This window comes from Glycine max, chromosome 2 (assembly GCF_000004515.6).
Source record: "Glycine max cultivar Williams 82 chromosome 2, Glycine_max_v4.0, whole genome shotgun sequence".
Lineage (NCBI taxonomy): Eukaryota > Viridiplantae > Streptophyta > Magnoliopsida > Fabales > Fabaceae > Glycine > Glycine max.
Window position 1 is genome coordinate 7,984,836 of NC_016089.4, and position 13,242 is coordinate 7,998,077.

General features: G+C 33.5%; 1 protein-coding gene across 3 annotated transcripts; it reads right to left on the reverse strand.

The window, feature by feature from the left end:
- Nucleotides 1-2,396, reverse strand: LOC100784696 (uncharacterized). 3 transcript variants are annotated; one of them, XM_041011755.1, is made up of 8 exons: nucleotides 1,875-2,395; nucleotides 1,689-1,728; nucleotides 1,517-1,588; nucleotides 1,339-1,412; nucleotides 1,092-1,242; nucleotides 619-705; nucleotides 437-523; nucleotides 1-333 (listed from the first exon to the last, which is right to left on the reverse strand). In XM_041011755.1, exons 2-8 carry the CDS (start codon nucleotides 1,719-1,721, stop codon nucleotides 247-249), a joined length of 591 nt encoding a protein of 196 aa, XP_040867689.1. In that variant the 5' UTR covers nucleotides 1,722-1,728; nucleotides 1,875-2,395; the 3' UTR covers nucleotides 1-246. The 3 variants fall into 3 exon arrangements, with proteins under 3 accessions (XP_040867689.1, XP_003520020.1, XP_040867688.1); XM_003519972.5 differs by lacking the exon at nucleotides 1,689-1,728 and having other exon boundaries at nucleotides 1,875-2,387; XM_041011754.1 differs by lacking the exons at nucleotides 1,517-1,588; nucleotides 1,689-1,728 and having other exon boundaries at nucleotides 1,875-2,396.
- Between the last annotated feature and the right edge of the window lie 10,846 nt (nucleotides 2,397-13,242).

Below are 13,242 nucleotides of genomic sequence, written 5' to 3' on the forward strand. Positions count from 1 at the left end.
TGATGACAATGTATATACTTTCTCGTTCTTTTGTTTCTGGTAACAAGGGGTTATGTTGTATATACCACAACATCCAGAGTTACATTGAATATGGACTTTCACAGAAGAGTAACTACATCAAATATCTCTTCAATTCGGTCTTTTTTCACCCTTCCTGTACATAAAAAATAATTACGGCTTCACTCTGATTTATCTTTTCAACATTATAAGTTATAACAATTTCTTCATCCGAAGTTGACCATGGAATCACTGAATATGAATGACACGCAACTGAGATTGTCCTATTTCATCTTCCCCGTGTGCTTGCATAGGGGAATGCTGATTATCGAGTGTCTAACAAAAGCAAATATTCAAGGATCAAGACTATGGACTTTGGAAACCACATTCACATCTAACTTCGTGCAAATGTTCAAGAACAAAAAATGAGTTTGCTAACCTGATATTGGAACTGTTGCATTGCAATAATAGCTTTAACCATTATATACACTGGTACAATCATTCCAATGATTCTCAACACTACTAGCTGCAATGCATTGAAGAAAATAAATTTTCTTTTAGACTAATCCTCTCAAAATAGTCAATTGTTTCTGTTATAAATAAATATCAATATTCTCTTACCATAAACACTGCCAATGAATATGCTCTTGCTCCACTGAGTATAAATATGATCGGAAGTGTATGGCGTAAAAGAAGAAGAACAATAAACTGCAATAGATAGAAATGGAAACAACCATATTCAAAGAAGAATAGCATGGGAAACGGGTAACATTAGAACAACCAGTGCCATATTCATTTACATTTCTGGTGTGCGTAAAAAAGGACACACATCTAGAAAGTTGTCTTTGTCACAAGATTCTTATATAAATCAATTTCAAATGTCTCCTTACCACAAAAAATTATTGCATGATCTAGGTTCATGATGTATCAACCAATATCCACGTGATATATGTACCACATTTTTCAGATTATTGCTACGTGTAGATTGATTGAGACTTTCCACACCACAAAATAATTTCTCACATACCACTTTTTTTTTTTTTTCATTTTCTTCATGCAAAACACACATGTGTAAAGGGAGGAAAAGAAATTACAATAATGGCAATAATGCGGAAAAATATCAAGCTTCTTGTAGAAGGTGCTGACGAATATGAAAAGTCAAGGTCTAGGAATTCACGATTAGCATTAAACATCGCTATGAACTGGTGGCTATGAAGATCCCTTCTTGAAATCTCCCAGTTCCATCTGAGATAACAATCGTGTATCATCATTTGATCATAGAAAAAAGAAAGAAATATATATAAATTAAGACTATGAATTCAATGACTAATTAACACGTACCCAAAAGTTATTGGAGAACCACCATAATGTAACAGAGGAGGCAATGGCGGTGCAGTATAGCCGGGCTTAAGTTGCTGTAGTTACCGAAGTGGGGAAAAAGGTAAGATTTTCACATTGATTTTGAATAAATTATAATGAGCACACAAACTTGTGAATAAGATAATATCATAAAACAGACCTGTTGGCAAATTTCACATATAGTATCACCTTTCTCATTGCACCATCTTTGAACACATTTTTTATGTGCATACTACAATGATCAAAAGAAAAAATGAGCTCAAAATACGAGCCAGCAAAAGTGCCAATAGTGCAGATAATTGAAAACAATCCTAACATATGTAAAAGTTAACCTGCAGATACTGAATACCAATAACCGCAGACATTAATCCACTGCTTCAATAAATTGCCAAATACATCAAAAGATTAAACAAATATCATGGTTTAGTAAGCAAATATAAAAAATAGCTTTGTTAAGCTACGCAAGTAAATTTTACAAACTAACATTATTGCAAAAGCAATTAGCAAGGCAATCCTACCTTCAATGTGCCACAACAAGAACAGGGTGTGTCCATGTTTGACTCTTCATCCTCATCGTGGCATATTCGACACTGTACCAATATATTAGATGACATAATTTGCTCATCCATCTAAATCATATTAACATGGTTCGACCACAGAGTTGTTTGTTTTAACCTCCTTTAGATCTCAGTAACAGGCTCAAAGGAAGATTAAGTATGTAGCATATCAACCAACAAAACAAAATGATCTCTAATCCTTTCAGCATTAAGACATTTATATTTAGAAATTAAAAGCACAATATAAATCAATTCCATCCATGTTTTCGTGTAGTTTTTTTTTGCTTTATAACTTATGAGTAGATTATTATTTATTTCTTTGGTTTGCCTAAGGTGGTACGTTTCACAAGAGATAAGAGAAGAAAAGAACTTCCACATAGACACGGAAGGTATACTGTTAGGTGTTAGCAATCTGTTAAATGCTAATCAAACAAAATATTCATCACAAACGAAGTATATGAATCTTGACATAGCCTACCAAAGATGACCATTGGCATCGGAATATCAAAATTTTTAAAACCTTCCTCTCTACTTTCCTTCGCCTTTCTCCTTTCTAGGTTTGTGTCAGAAAAAATATTTATTGTTATTGTTATTTTAAATGTTTTACGCTTCTAAGAAAAAAAAAAATCAATAATTAGGAAGTTCAGATGAAAAGTTATGAATTAAAAATTTCATATAATATATTATTCACACAAGTTTTTTTTTTTTTTTTACTGAAACACAATATTTTTTATAACACTTTCTACAACATTATTTTTTTTCATTATTTTTCTCATCACTTCACTATCTTAATCATATACTTCTCTCTCATTTCTTCCTATCTCACTCTTTTATAAAAAATTTACAAAAAAAAATATTGCATAGCTAAACATTTCTCAAAAGTTATTACGTGAATACGTATCTGATCAGTGCTTGAATAAATTAATTATGAGTATATTATCTAAAAATATTTTATTTATTTATTAGGTACATTTATATGTGAAATTATATTTTTTATTATTATTTTATAAGTTTAATGTCTATCCATTAATGCTCAAAATTATTTTATACTGTCTGTTTAAATTACTTTAAAACAATTATTTTAAAAGTTAATAAACTTATTATATATAGTGAATGATTGAATAAAATTTTTTAAACTCTCATTATATAACTTTTTTCTCTTATTTTATACGTATCACTTATAATTAATTTTAATTTTAGGAGTCACATTTCAAATAAATGACTATTAAACTTCTATAAATATTCTATCATTTAGATCTGTTTGTTTAATTTTTAAAAAATATTTAAGATTGTACAAAAAGCAATTTGTTTTATAGATTTTTTTTCTTTAAAGTTGAACCAATTTTTTTTCATTTAATTAAAATATAAAAAACACTTTGTATTTTGAAAGTTATTAATAATTTCAATTTTGTTTTCTCAAAAACTACCCAAGTTAATTTCCTCAAAGTAATTAGAAAATGACTTATTTCCGAGTTTTTTAAAACAAACTTAAATAAAGTTATTAAAAGATTTTGAAAGTGATAAATTTCTTTTTAAAATTAAAGCTGATATTCTGTATAATATATAAATAATTAATTAACACACTCTTTCGCTTTGCCATAAAAGGTAAATGGATTTCGTCAATCGTCATAAAGGGAATCTCCAGTCCCCACATACTTTAGGTAACTTGCTGAGTCGCTGTTTTGCTATCTTTTTTCTTTTTTCTTAAAAAAGTAAGTGAATTGCCGGGTGCCACCTTTTCAAATCCTGAAATTAATAGACGAACGTATTCCAGGTTCAAACACTAAACCAACATGCATGAATGTTTTTTTTTTTTTTAATTTGATTTATTATGACTTAAGATACACGCTAAAGAGAAACTTTAATTTTCACTTTTTGTTTTCTAAATCAGTATTTAGTTGCAATGAAAATGAATTTATTTAAATTTGTCTATAATGTTAAATTTAGTTTTTTTCTTCTAAATCACTTTATGATTTTATTTGATAATTATTATATAGTTTTTTTCCTTCTAAATCAATATTTAGTCCATATTCACCTTTAATTATGATTTGATAATTCTCAAACAATGATTATTGCTCCGGGTAATTACTGTCGAACACAAGACTTTGGTAGGTATGTGATTCATTGTCCTCGATTAAAATGGGAACATGATGGGGGCATTTTTCAACTTCAAGCATAAAATTAAAAAGTGAGCTTATGCAGGCAAAGAGAAGACCAAGACAAAAGTTAGTGGGCAACTTTTCATCAGATTGAAAAGAGAATATTTTAGGTCATCTTTTCAAAATATTGGTACTTTTATATTAAAACTCGATCCTACTATAGAAAATTTATATTATACCGGATCCTACTATAGAAATGGGTCTTAATTAATTTTGTCAGTAAAAATTAAGTGAGAAAAAAAATCATAATAAATCTAAATTTTAATTGTATTATGAATTTGTGATCAATGTGACTACGTACCAATATTTTTTAGGGTCCCCATCAAGATTCATTATTCTTAATATTGTGATATATTTTTTCGATATTTTTAATTATTTTTTATTTTATTGATATATTGTGTATTTCACGCTTTATGCATATACACGTAAAGTTAAACTACTTTAAATTAGATTGAATTAATTAAGAATGAATTTAGAATCAAACTTATTAGGTAGTAAAATAATAAAAAAAAACAAAATTATATCAAAGGACATTGCTATTGAAATTTGTCCAAAGTACATTCAAGGTTGATCATGTACTCCTGCTAGGATCCCTAGCATAAAATCCAGATTGCAGCAATTTTTTTTAATTTTATTAGTAACTCAGATTGCAGAATTGATATTTGCTCATATATAAATTAATTAGAGTCCCCTTTGGTTTAGGGCACAAAATGAATTTAATTTATCAAAACTATAAATTTGAGATTAATTAATTTCTGTTTTTTTTTTCAACAAATAAAAAGACTATATTGATATCTAGTATGGTGCAAGGGGTACCATCCCATTTACATCAATTCTGATATATATATCTACCACATTTACAGCAACACGACCATACAAAGTCACCATCACAAAAAAGAGCCCGTGGCTAGCATTCTGAACCTAAAAAAAAAAAATATACTTTCTACCAATATTATTAGAACAAAAGGTAAAAGCAATTGAAAAATGAATTCTTATTCCTTTAGCTCATTGTACAATGTACAATATATACAATAACAGAAACAAAAAAGACTAACTTAACCAACTAATCATAATGGACTAATAGCTAAGCTAACTATGGTAATAATCCTAACTAGAGTTGGTTGTAATACTCCTCCTCAAGTTAGGTGCATAGATGTCTAGAAGGCCTAACTTTATGAAATGACAATCAATATCTTTGTGCTTAGACCCATCATTTGAAGTTGGATTCTCAACCAATGCAATAGCTGATTTATTGTCACACATGATCATTGTGGAATCAAGAGTAATCTAGAACACACGAAGAAGCTGCCGCAGCCACAATAACTCACTGGTAAGAGAAGCTAAAGCTCTATACTCAGCCTCTGCTGAGGACCTTCCAACAGTGGGTTGCTTTTTTGACTTCCAACATATGAGAGATGAGCCCAAGTAGATACAAAAACCAGTTGTTGACCTTCTAGTATCCTTGCAATTGCCCCAGTCAAAGTCTACATAAGCTGTGACGGTGGAATTGCTGTTTGCAGAAAAGAACAAACCTTGGGCAGGAGTTGCTTTGAGGTATTAAAGGACTTGATGAAGAGCTTGAAGGTGAGGTGTCCTTGGAGTTTGCATAAACTGGCTAAGCTTGTTTATGGGAAAAATAATATCTGGCCTTGAGATAGTCAAATACATTAACCTTCCCAACAGTGTTCTGAATTGAGTAGGGTCTTCAAGAACTTCACCTGCAGTGCCATCCAATTGAAGACCAGGATCCATTGGAATTTTTGCAGGTTTGCAATTGGTGAAACCAATATCTTCTAATAACTCTAGGGTGTATTTCCTTTGGTTCAAGTGAATTCCTTTTACAGACTTAGCTATTTCCAAACCAAGAAAATACTTTAAATCACCTAGGACCTTGAGTTTGAACAAACCTTGCAACTGTACAATGACTCTGTAATTAGAGGTTTGTTTGGGCCAGCTATGATGATGTCGTCCACATAGACTAACAGGAGAATCATAGAATCATTGCCCCCTTTAGAAAATAGAGAGTTATTTGCAGTAGATTGATTGAATCCCAGCTTGATGATGGAATTGGAAAATTTTTGGAACCACTTAGTTCAAGCCATACAAGGACTTGTGTAACTTGCACACTTGATGCTCCCCTTTTCCAGGATAACCTAAGGGCAGATCCATGTACACTTCTTTAAATAAATCTCCATTTAAGAAGGCATTGTTGATGTCAAGTTGTGTGAGATTCCACTGTTTCTGAGCTGCCATGACAAGCAATAACCTGATTGTAGTCAACTTTGCTACAGGTGAAAATGTGTCAACAAAGTCTACACCCAACTGCTGTGTGTAACCCTTGGCAACTAGACGTGCCTTATGCTTGTCTAGACTACCATCAGAGTTGATTTGTTCTTATACAACCACCTGCAGCCTATTGTTTGCTTGCCTGGAGGTAAAGTGACAATGGACCAAGTCTTGTTCTCTTCCAAGGCTTTTATTTCCTCATTCATAGCATTCCTCCATTGAGGATACTTCACAACTTGGTGATAGTATTTTGGTTCATAATGTTGATCAATATTGCATATGAACGTTTGATAAGGAGTGGATAGAGCAGAGAAACTCATGTAGTCAAACATAGGGTAGGTAGTTTGATGTATGTAAGCATCTAGGTAGGAGGGGGGATTAGATACACAAGTTGATCTTCTAAGGACAGTATCAGGTTGTGTCACAGTGACTGGTTCAGTTTCCTGACTAGGCTCATTTGGTTCATCTGCAGGAACTGGTTCATTTTCTGCAGTGATTGGAGGTTCGCCTGTAGTGGATACAGGCTCTGTTTGAAGGTCAATTGTGTGTGTTTCAATAGGTTTGGGCAAGACAATGTGCTCAAAAGGATCCTCAATGGTTGTTGGTTCACTAGCAGATGTGAAGGGAAATTTATGTTCAACAAAAACAACATCTCTTGATATAGTAAACTTCCTGTTAACTATATCATACAGTTTATACCCCTTACAACCAAGAGGATATCCTAGAAAGACAGTAGGAACTGCTCTAAGTGAGAATTTATTTCTCTGATGCAATGGTACAACAACATAACATAGGCAACCAAAAACTCTATGGTGTTCATATGGTGGTTGTTTTTTTGTAGAGAATCTCATATGGTGAACAACCTTTAAGAGCAGGAGTAGGCACTCTATTAATTAGAAAAATTGCAGTGTTTATACATTCTCCCCAAAAACGAATTGGAGCCTTTGATTGAAACAATAGAGACCTAGCAACATTCAACAAATGTTGATGCTTTCTTTCCACCACTGAATTTTGCTCAGGCCTATAAGGGCAACTAAACTGATGCAATGTCCCTTGTTCACTTAGAAAGTCATCAAGTTTTAGTTCTTTGGCATTATCAGATCTCAATTGCTTTATAGGCTTGTCAAAATTTGTTTTAACAAAAACAAAGAAATTCTTGATCAACTGAGTAGCCTCAGACTTATTTTTCATTAAATATAACCATGTAAACCTAGAACTATCATCAACAATAGTCAAAAAGTAATGCTTTCCATCATGAGTAGCATGTTGATATGGTCCCCAAGTGTCCACATGTATGAGATCAAATGGGGACTCGGAATAATGGTTATTTGAAATAAAAGAAAGCCTTCTAAATTTGGACAGGGGGCAGACCATGCAATCTTTAGAACTATGAGATGTCAAATGCAATGAATTTTTATTTGCAAAAAGTTTCAAAATCTTGTCAGATACATGTCCCAAACGGGAATGCCACAAAGATTGTTCACTAAGAACATTATTACAACCTGTAACTACATCATTACAGTTTGAAGAGTGTGAATTCACAAGTGTGCGTGAGGCGGCAAATGTGAGTGTGTGCTCTGTATGGAGAAGAAATAGATTAAGATGGAGATCACCTCTGCCAATCGTCTTGTGTGTTTGAGTGTCCTGGAAAAGAACAAAAGTGTCTTCAAACAACACACCAATTTTACAATTGGGAGTGATCTTAGGCACAAAAATCAGATTAACATGAAAAGAGGGAATATAAAGGACATTATGCAAAACAATGCGAAAATTTATCCTAACAGAACCAGTTCCAACCACTTGAACTCTAGTTCCATTTGGTAGAAGCACAAACTTGTTTTTTTTTGAATTTGAAGTTAAAGAGAAATTCAGGAAAACAAGTAATGTGAGCTGTTGCTCCAGAATCAACAATCCAAGCATTAGGTGCTTGGAAAGGGGAATTTAAAGTAGATTTTAACGTGCCTATGGTTTCATTACCTGCCATGTCAGAGGAGTCTTGCTGAGAGGCACCAGGCAGCTGTGCCATTTGAGCTTGAAGGAGGGCAAGAACTTGCTGGCATTGTTGTTGAGACCAAGATTGACTTTGTTCTCCTGATGCAACTTCAAGAATGTTATTCACTAAGTTATTTGCAGCTGAAGTATTCCCAGATTTCTTGAAGCTTGGAGGGTATCCATGGATCTTGAAGCATTTTTCCTTTGTGTGCCCATGGATGTTGCAATGAGAGTAGAACGGTCTATCCTTGCGAGTAGGTTTTCCCTTGGCATTGGATTGGGTTACAGAACAAGCCATTTTAGTAGGAGGAGCAGAATTTGGTTGAACACCAACAAGCCTCTGAGTTTCATCTTGAAGCAATAATGAGAAGGTCTCATCAATATCCGGAATCGGTTTCATCAACAAGATTTGACCTCTAGCATGGGCAAAACTCTCGTTGACACCCATTAGAAATGACATGACAAATTCCTCTTTGATGGAAGCAAGAAGTGGAGCAACCCCACCGCAATTACAACTGTGATTGGCCTTGAGTTCACCCAGCTCAGCCCAAAGCCCTTTGAATCGCGTGAAGTAGATGTTGATGGAGTCCGTTCCTTGAACACAATTGAGTAATGCTTTCCACAATTGGAAGATTTTGGGTCCATTCTTAATGTTGAAACGTTTCTCAAGATCGTTCCAGATGTTGGATGTAGAGGTTGAGTAAATGACACTCGTGCTAATTTCCTTTGTGAGTGAATTCAAGATCCACGACACAACAATGCTGTCGTTTCTTTTCCACATGCGAAGCTTTGCAGTATCACTGAAATCGGGAATTGGGATGCTGCCATCGACGAAGCCCAATTTGTTCCGACCATCGAGAGCCGAGATCATAGAGCGCCGCCATGTGAGATAGTTCAAGCCGTCGAGGGGCTTGGAAACGAGCACCAATCCTGGGTTATCCGTATGGTGGATGTAGAAAGGATCCATGGGGTCGACCAGAGAATAAAGAGTCATTGCCGGAGTGGAGCGAGAGGTGGTGGTCATTACGGGGGTTTCTTCTTCTGATACCATATTAGAACAAAAGGTAAAAGCAATTGAAAAATGAATTCTTATTCCTTTAGCTCATTGTACAATGTACAATATATACAATAACAGAAACAAAAAAGACTAACTTAACCAACTAATCATAATGGACTAATAGCTAAGCTAACTATGGTAATAATCCTAACTAGAGTTGGTTGTAATAAATATTCCTATCACCATAACACGAAATAGACAGAAGTTAAAAAAACAAGTTTATCATATCTGTCCAAAACAAAGAACATGTATATTGTAACATTCTTATATAATCCTTTGAGACACTCCAGAGGAGTTTGGGTATGTATTGCTTGTTGTTTTTCTTTTATATCTCAATGTTTATTGTCTTATATATGCTTATTTGAGCTGTAATCATGAGATAATCATGTGTTTGAGCCGGTTAATAATTAAAAGTATTACGAATGATAAATTTTTATTTCTGAAAATTTAATTGCATAGTATTTAAGGACTCAAACTCGAAATTTTATTAAGTTTAATTTGAATATGCATTTCAGTTAACAACTTAACATCAATTAACTTTTCAAAATTATTTTTGGCCAAATTTTAAATAAACATATGCTAATTAAGAACCAAAAAACATGTAATGGGAGAAGTTCAATGAGAATGAAATCATATATAAGAAATTAGATACTTTAACATTGATATTTTGTAGATTCAAGTACAACTTAGTCACTTAATTTCCACTGGGTGAAGTAATGATTCTAACAAGAATCATGCATGCAAGTAAATCAAACCACTGGATACACGATTATCTCTTAAGCATAAGCCAAAGCTAGAAAAAATGGTCTTCCCTATTTCAAGGGCACAAAACAAAAACATTGCAGAAGAAATTGGAACACTGAAAGCAACTAGAGTTAGCATCCCCAATGCAACACTTGGTCTAGTCCACATCAAATCTGCAGCAACCCTATTGCATTGCAAACATCTTCATCATAGACTCATAGTGATCATAACACTTCTTCTCCCAATCCAGCGCTATCATGCTCTCATCCACTAGTTTACCCTCGTGATTATCTCTTTCGTTACTTGCTCTCACAATCGTGCTGTTATGGCCCCTCCTCTACACTGCACGCCCAATATGGAAATAGTATGCTTGCAAGATGAAAGATATGAATAAGATGTTGTAATTTTAATGTTTATTTCAAAATATTTTTTTATTAAAAATATTTAATTAAAGAATATTATAAATTATTTATAACTAACATAATTTGTTTCATTGGAGATTTTGATAACTAACTTAATTTGTTTTTGAACTTTGGAGATTTTGTTAACTATCAATATTTGTTTTGACTATCTAAAATCAATTGATAATATATCTTACGATATATTCGTTTAACTAACACTAACCAATCAAGCACAACAATTTGTGAGAGAACTCTAAGGAAATTTGCCAAAAAAAAAAAAAAAACAAAGACAAGGACCAACATGTATACCAACCATATATATAAACATTTCCTACGTACACATAATATATTCCTTTGGCATTTTTGTTTCCAAAAAAAAAAATAACATGGGTGCTTACATGAGCAACTTGGTTGACCATATTTTTTTTTATATTATTATTATTTGTTCTTTCTTTTTGTTTCAATTAATCTCTCTCCCTCTTTATTTCTGGATTGGTTATCTTTGCGAGTTATGTAACTTTAGCTCCATTAAAAAGTTCTTGTTGCATCCTCAGAGGTTTGCGTGGGACACTATGAACAAACCTTTTAGGTTTGTCATGCCTCAGGAAGTTCAACTGCATTTGTGATTTTTGACTTCAGCAGCAACAATATAGAATGTTTATATCATGGCTAAAGCCACAAAACCTGTCAACAATGCTAATGCTTCCAATCCCACGCCACTGACTGCAACTTTTGCTAAGTCGCTGGCTGATGTCTCAAAAATTGAGGTCTTCATTGGCCAAAACTTTTGTCATTGGCAAGAACACATTCATACCTTGTGGATATGCATCGAGTTGTCTTCGCTCTTTCCACTCCCAAACCTGATGCCGTTACTGATGCCAATCAACTTCAACAATGGGTTCAGGCCAATAATGTATGTCATCACACTTTGTTAAGTGCCTTGTATAATGATCTTTTCGATGTATACTGCTCCTACAAGGAATCCAAAGAGATATGAGACTCTCTCATACTTAAATACATTTCTGAGGACGTGGTCAAACAAATATTCATCATCTCCAACTACTACTGTTGGACTATGAACAAAGAAAAAGACATAAAGGTACAAATCAACGAATACCACAAGCTGCTGGAAGACTTGAAGACTGAAAACATCTCTTTGCCTGATGAGTTCGTTTTTGAACTCTTGATTGAGAAGTTGTTGGAGTCCTTGACAAACTACAAACAACATTTAAAGCACAGACACAAATAGATGTCATTTCCAAACCTTATCACCTACATTATCATTGAAGATACAAATAGGAAAGAAAGTGTTGCAGCATATCATTCAAGATACAAATAGGAAGGAAAGTGTTGTAGCAAGGACCAAAGCAATGTCTTCCAAGGAAAACATGGTACAAGACAAACCGTTTCATAAGAAGTATGTCAACAAAACTGATCACAACAATAAGAAAAAGTACAAACATAATAACCCACGTGTTGCTCCTTCTAATCCCATCCCATGTGCTTCTGCTTCTAATCCTTCTTTTAAGAAAAAATGAGCCTGTTTTGTTTGTGGGAAGCCAGAACATTTTGCTCCTTAGTGCAAATACATAGTTGTGAGAAATGACAATCCTCCTAAGCCTAGGGATAACCTGGTTGAAGGAGATGACATTATTACTGCAGTCATTTCTCAAGTGAATGTTGTCACCAATGTTAACAAATGAGTGGTAGACTCTAACGCTACTAGGCATATATGTGATAGTAAGAGCATGTTTACCTCCTACACTGTTGTAGGGGATGGAGAAAAACAAGTTTATCTTGATGATTTGAGAACTACTCCAGTTTAAGGAAAGGGAAAAGTTTTTCTCAATCTCACATATGAAAAAATACTGGCTTTGAATGATGTGCTACATGTTCCCTCTATCAGAGTTAATATTGTTTCTGTAGCATTGTTGGGAAAGGTTGGGGTAAAGATATTCTTTGAGTCTGATGAGATAGTTATGACTAAGAATAATGTATTTGTGGGGAAGAGTTATTGTCATGAGGGTCTCTTTGCACTCAATGTTTCTGAAGTGATTAATGAGAATGCATCTTCTTCTGCAATTACTTGATTGATTCTTATGATATATGACATGCTAGATTAAGACATGTTAATCCACTATATGTTATGAAATTGCAACGACTAGGTTTAATTAATATGCATGATAAGCAAAGTAAGAAATGCAAAATATGTGTTGAATCAAAATTAACTAAGAAATCATGTCCTTCTGTACAACGTGAAACTGAATTGCTAGGCTTAATTCATTCTAATCTTGCTGATTTAAAACAAACTACGAAAAAAGGAGGTAAGAGTTATTTTGTAACCTTTATAGATGATTACTCTAGATACACTAAAGTTTATCTAATTAGACACAAAGATGAAGCGTTTGATATGTTTTTATCTTATAAAGTCGAAGTTGAAAATCAATTGAATAGAAAAAAGAAGAGGCTAAGATTTGATAGGGGTGGTGAGTACACTTTGTTTAATGACTTTTGTGAAAAGGAAGATATAATTCATGAAGTAACCCCACCATATTCACCCAAGTCAAATGGAGTAGATGAAAGGAAAAATAGAACCCTAAAGGAAATGATGAATGCTTTAATTGTTAGTTCCTTTGCTCCTAACAACCTTTGGGGAGAAGCCCTTTTGACTGCTTATTTTTTTTACAAAA

Bases quoted from the DNA above. Each gene is read 5' to 3' on its own strand.
- LOC100784696 (XM_003519972.5), bottom strand. From the start codon at position 1,985: ATGGATGAGCAAATTATGTCATCTAATATATTGGTACAGTGTCGAATA. The intron at 1,413-1,516 runs GTCTGTTTTATG...CGGTAACTACAG, and splicing joins TATGTGAAATTTGCCAACAG to CAACTTAAGCCCGGCTATAC. The intron at 1,243-1,338 runs GTACGTGTTAAT...TTGTTATCTCAG, and splicing joins GGTTCTCCAATAACTTTTGG to ATGGAACTGGGAGATTTCAA.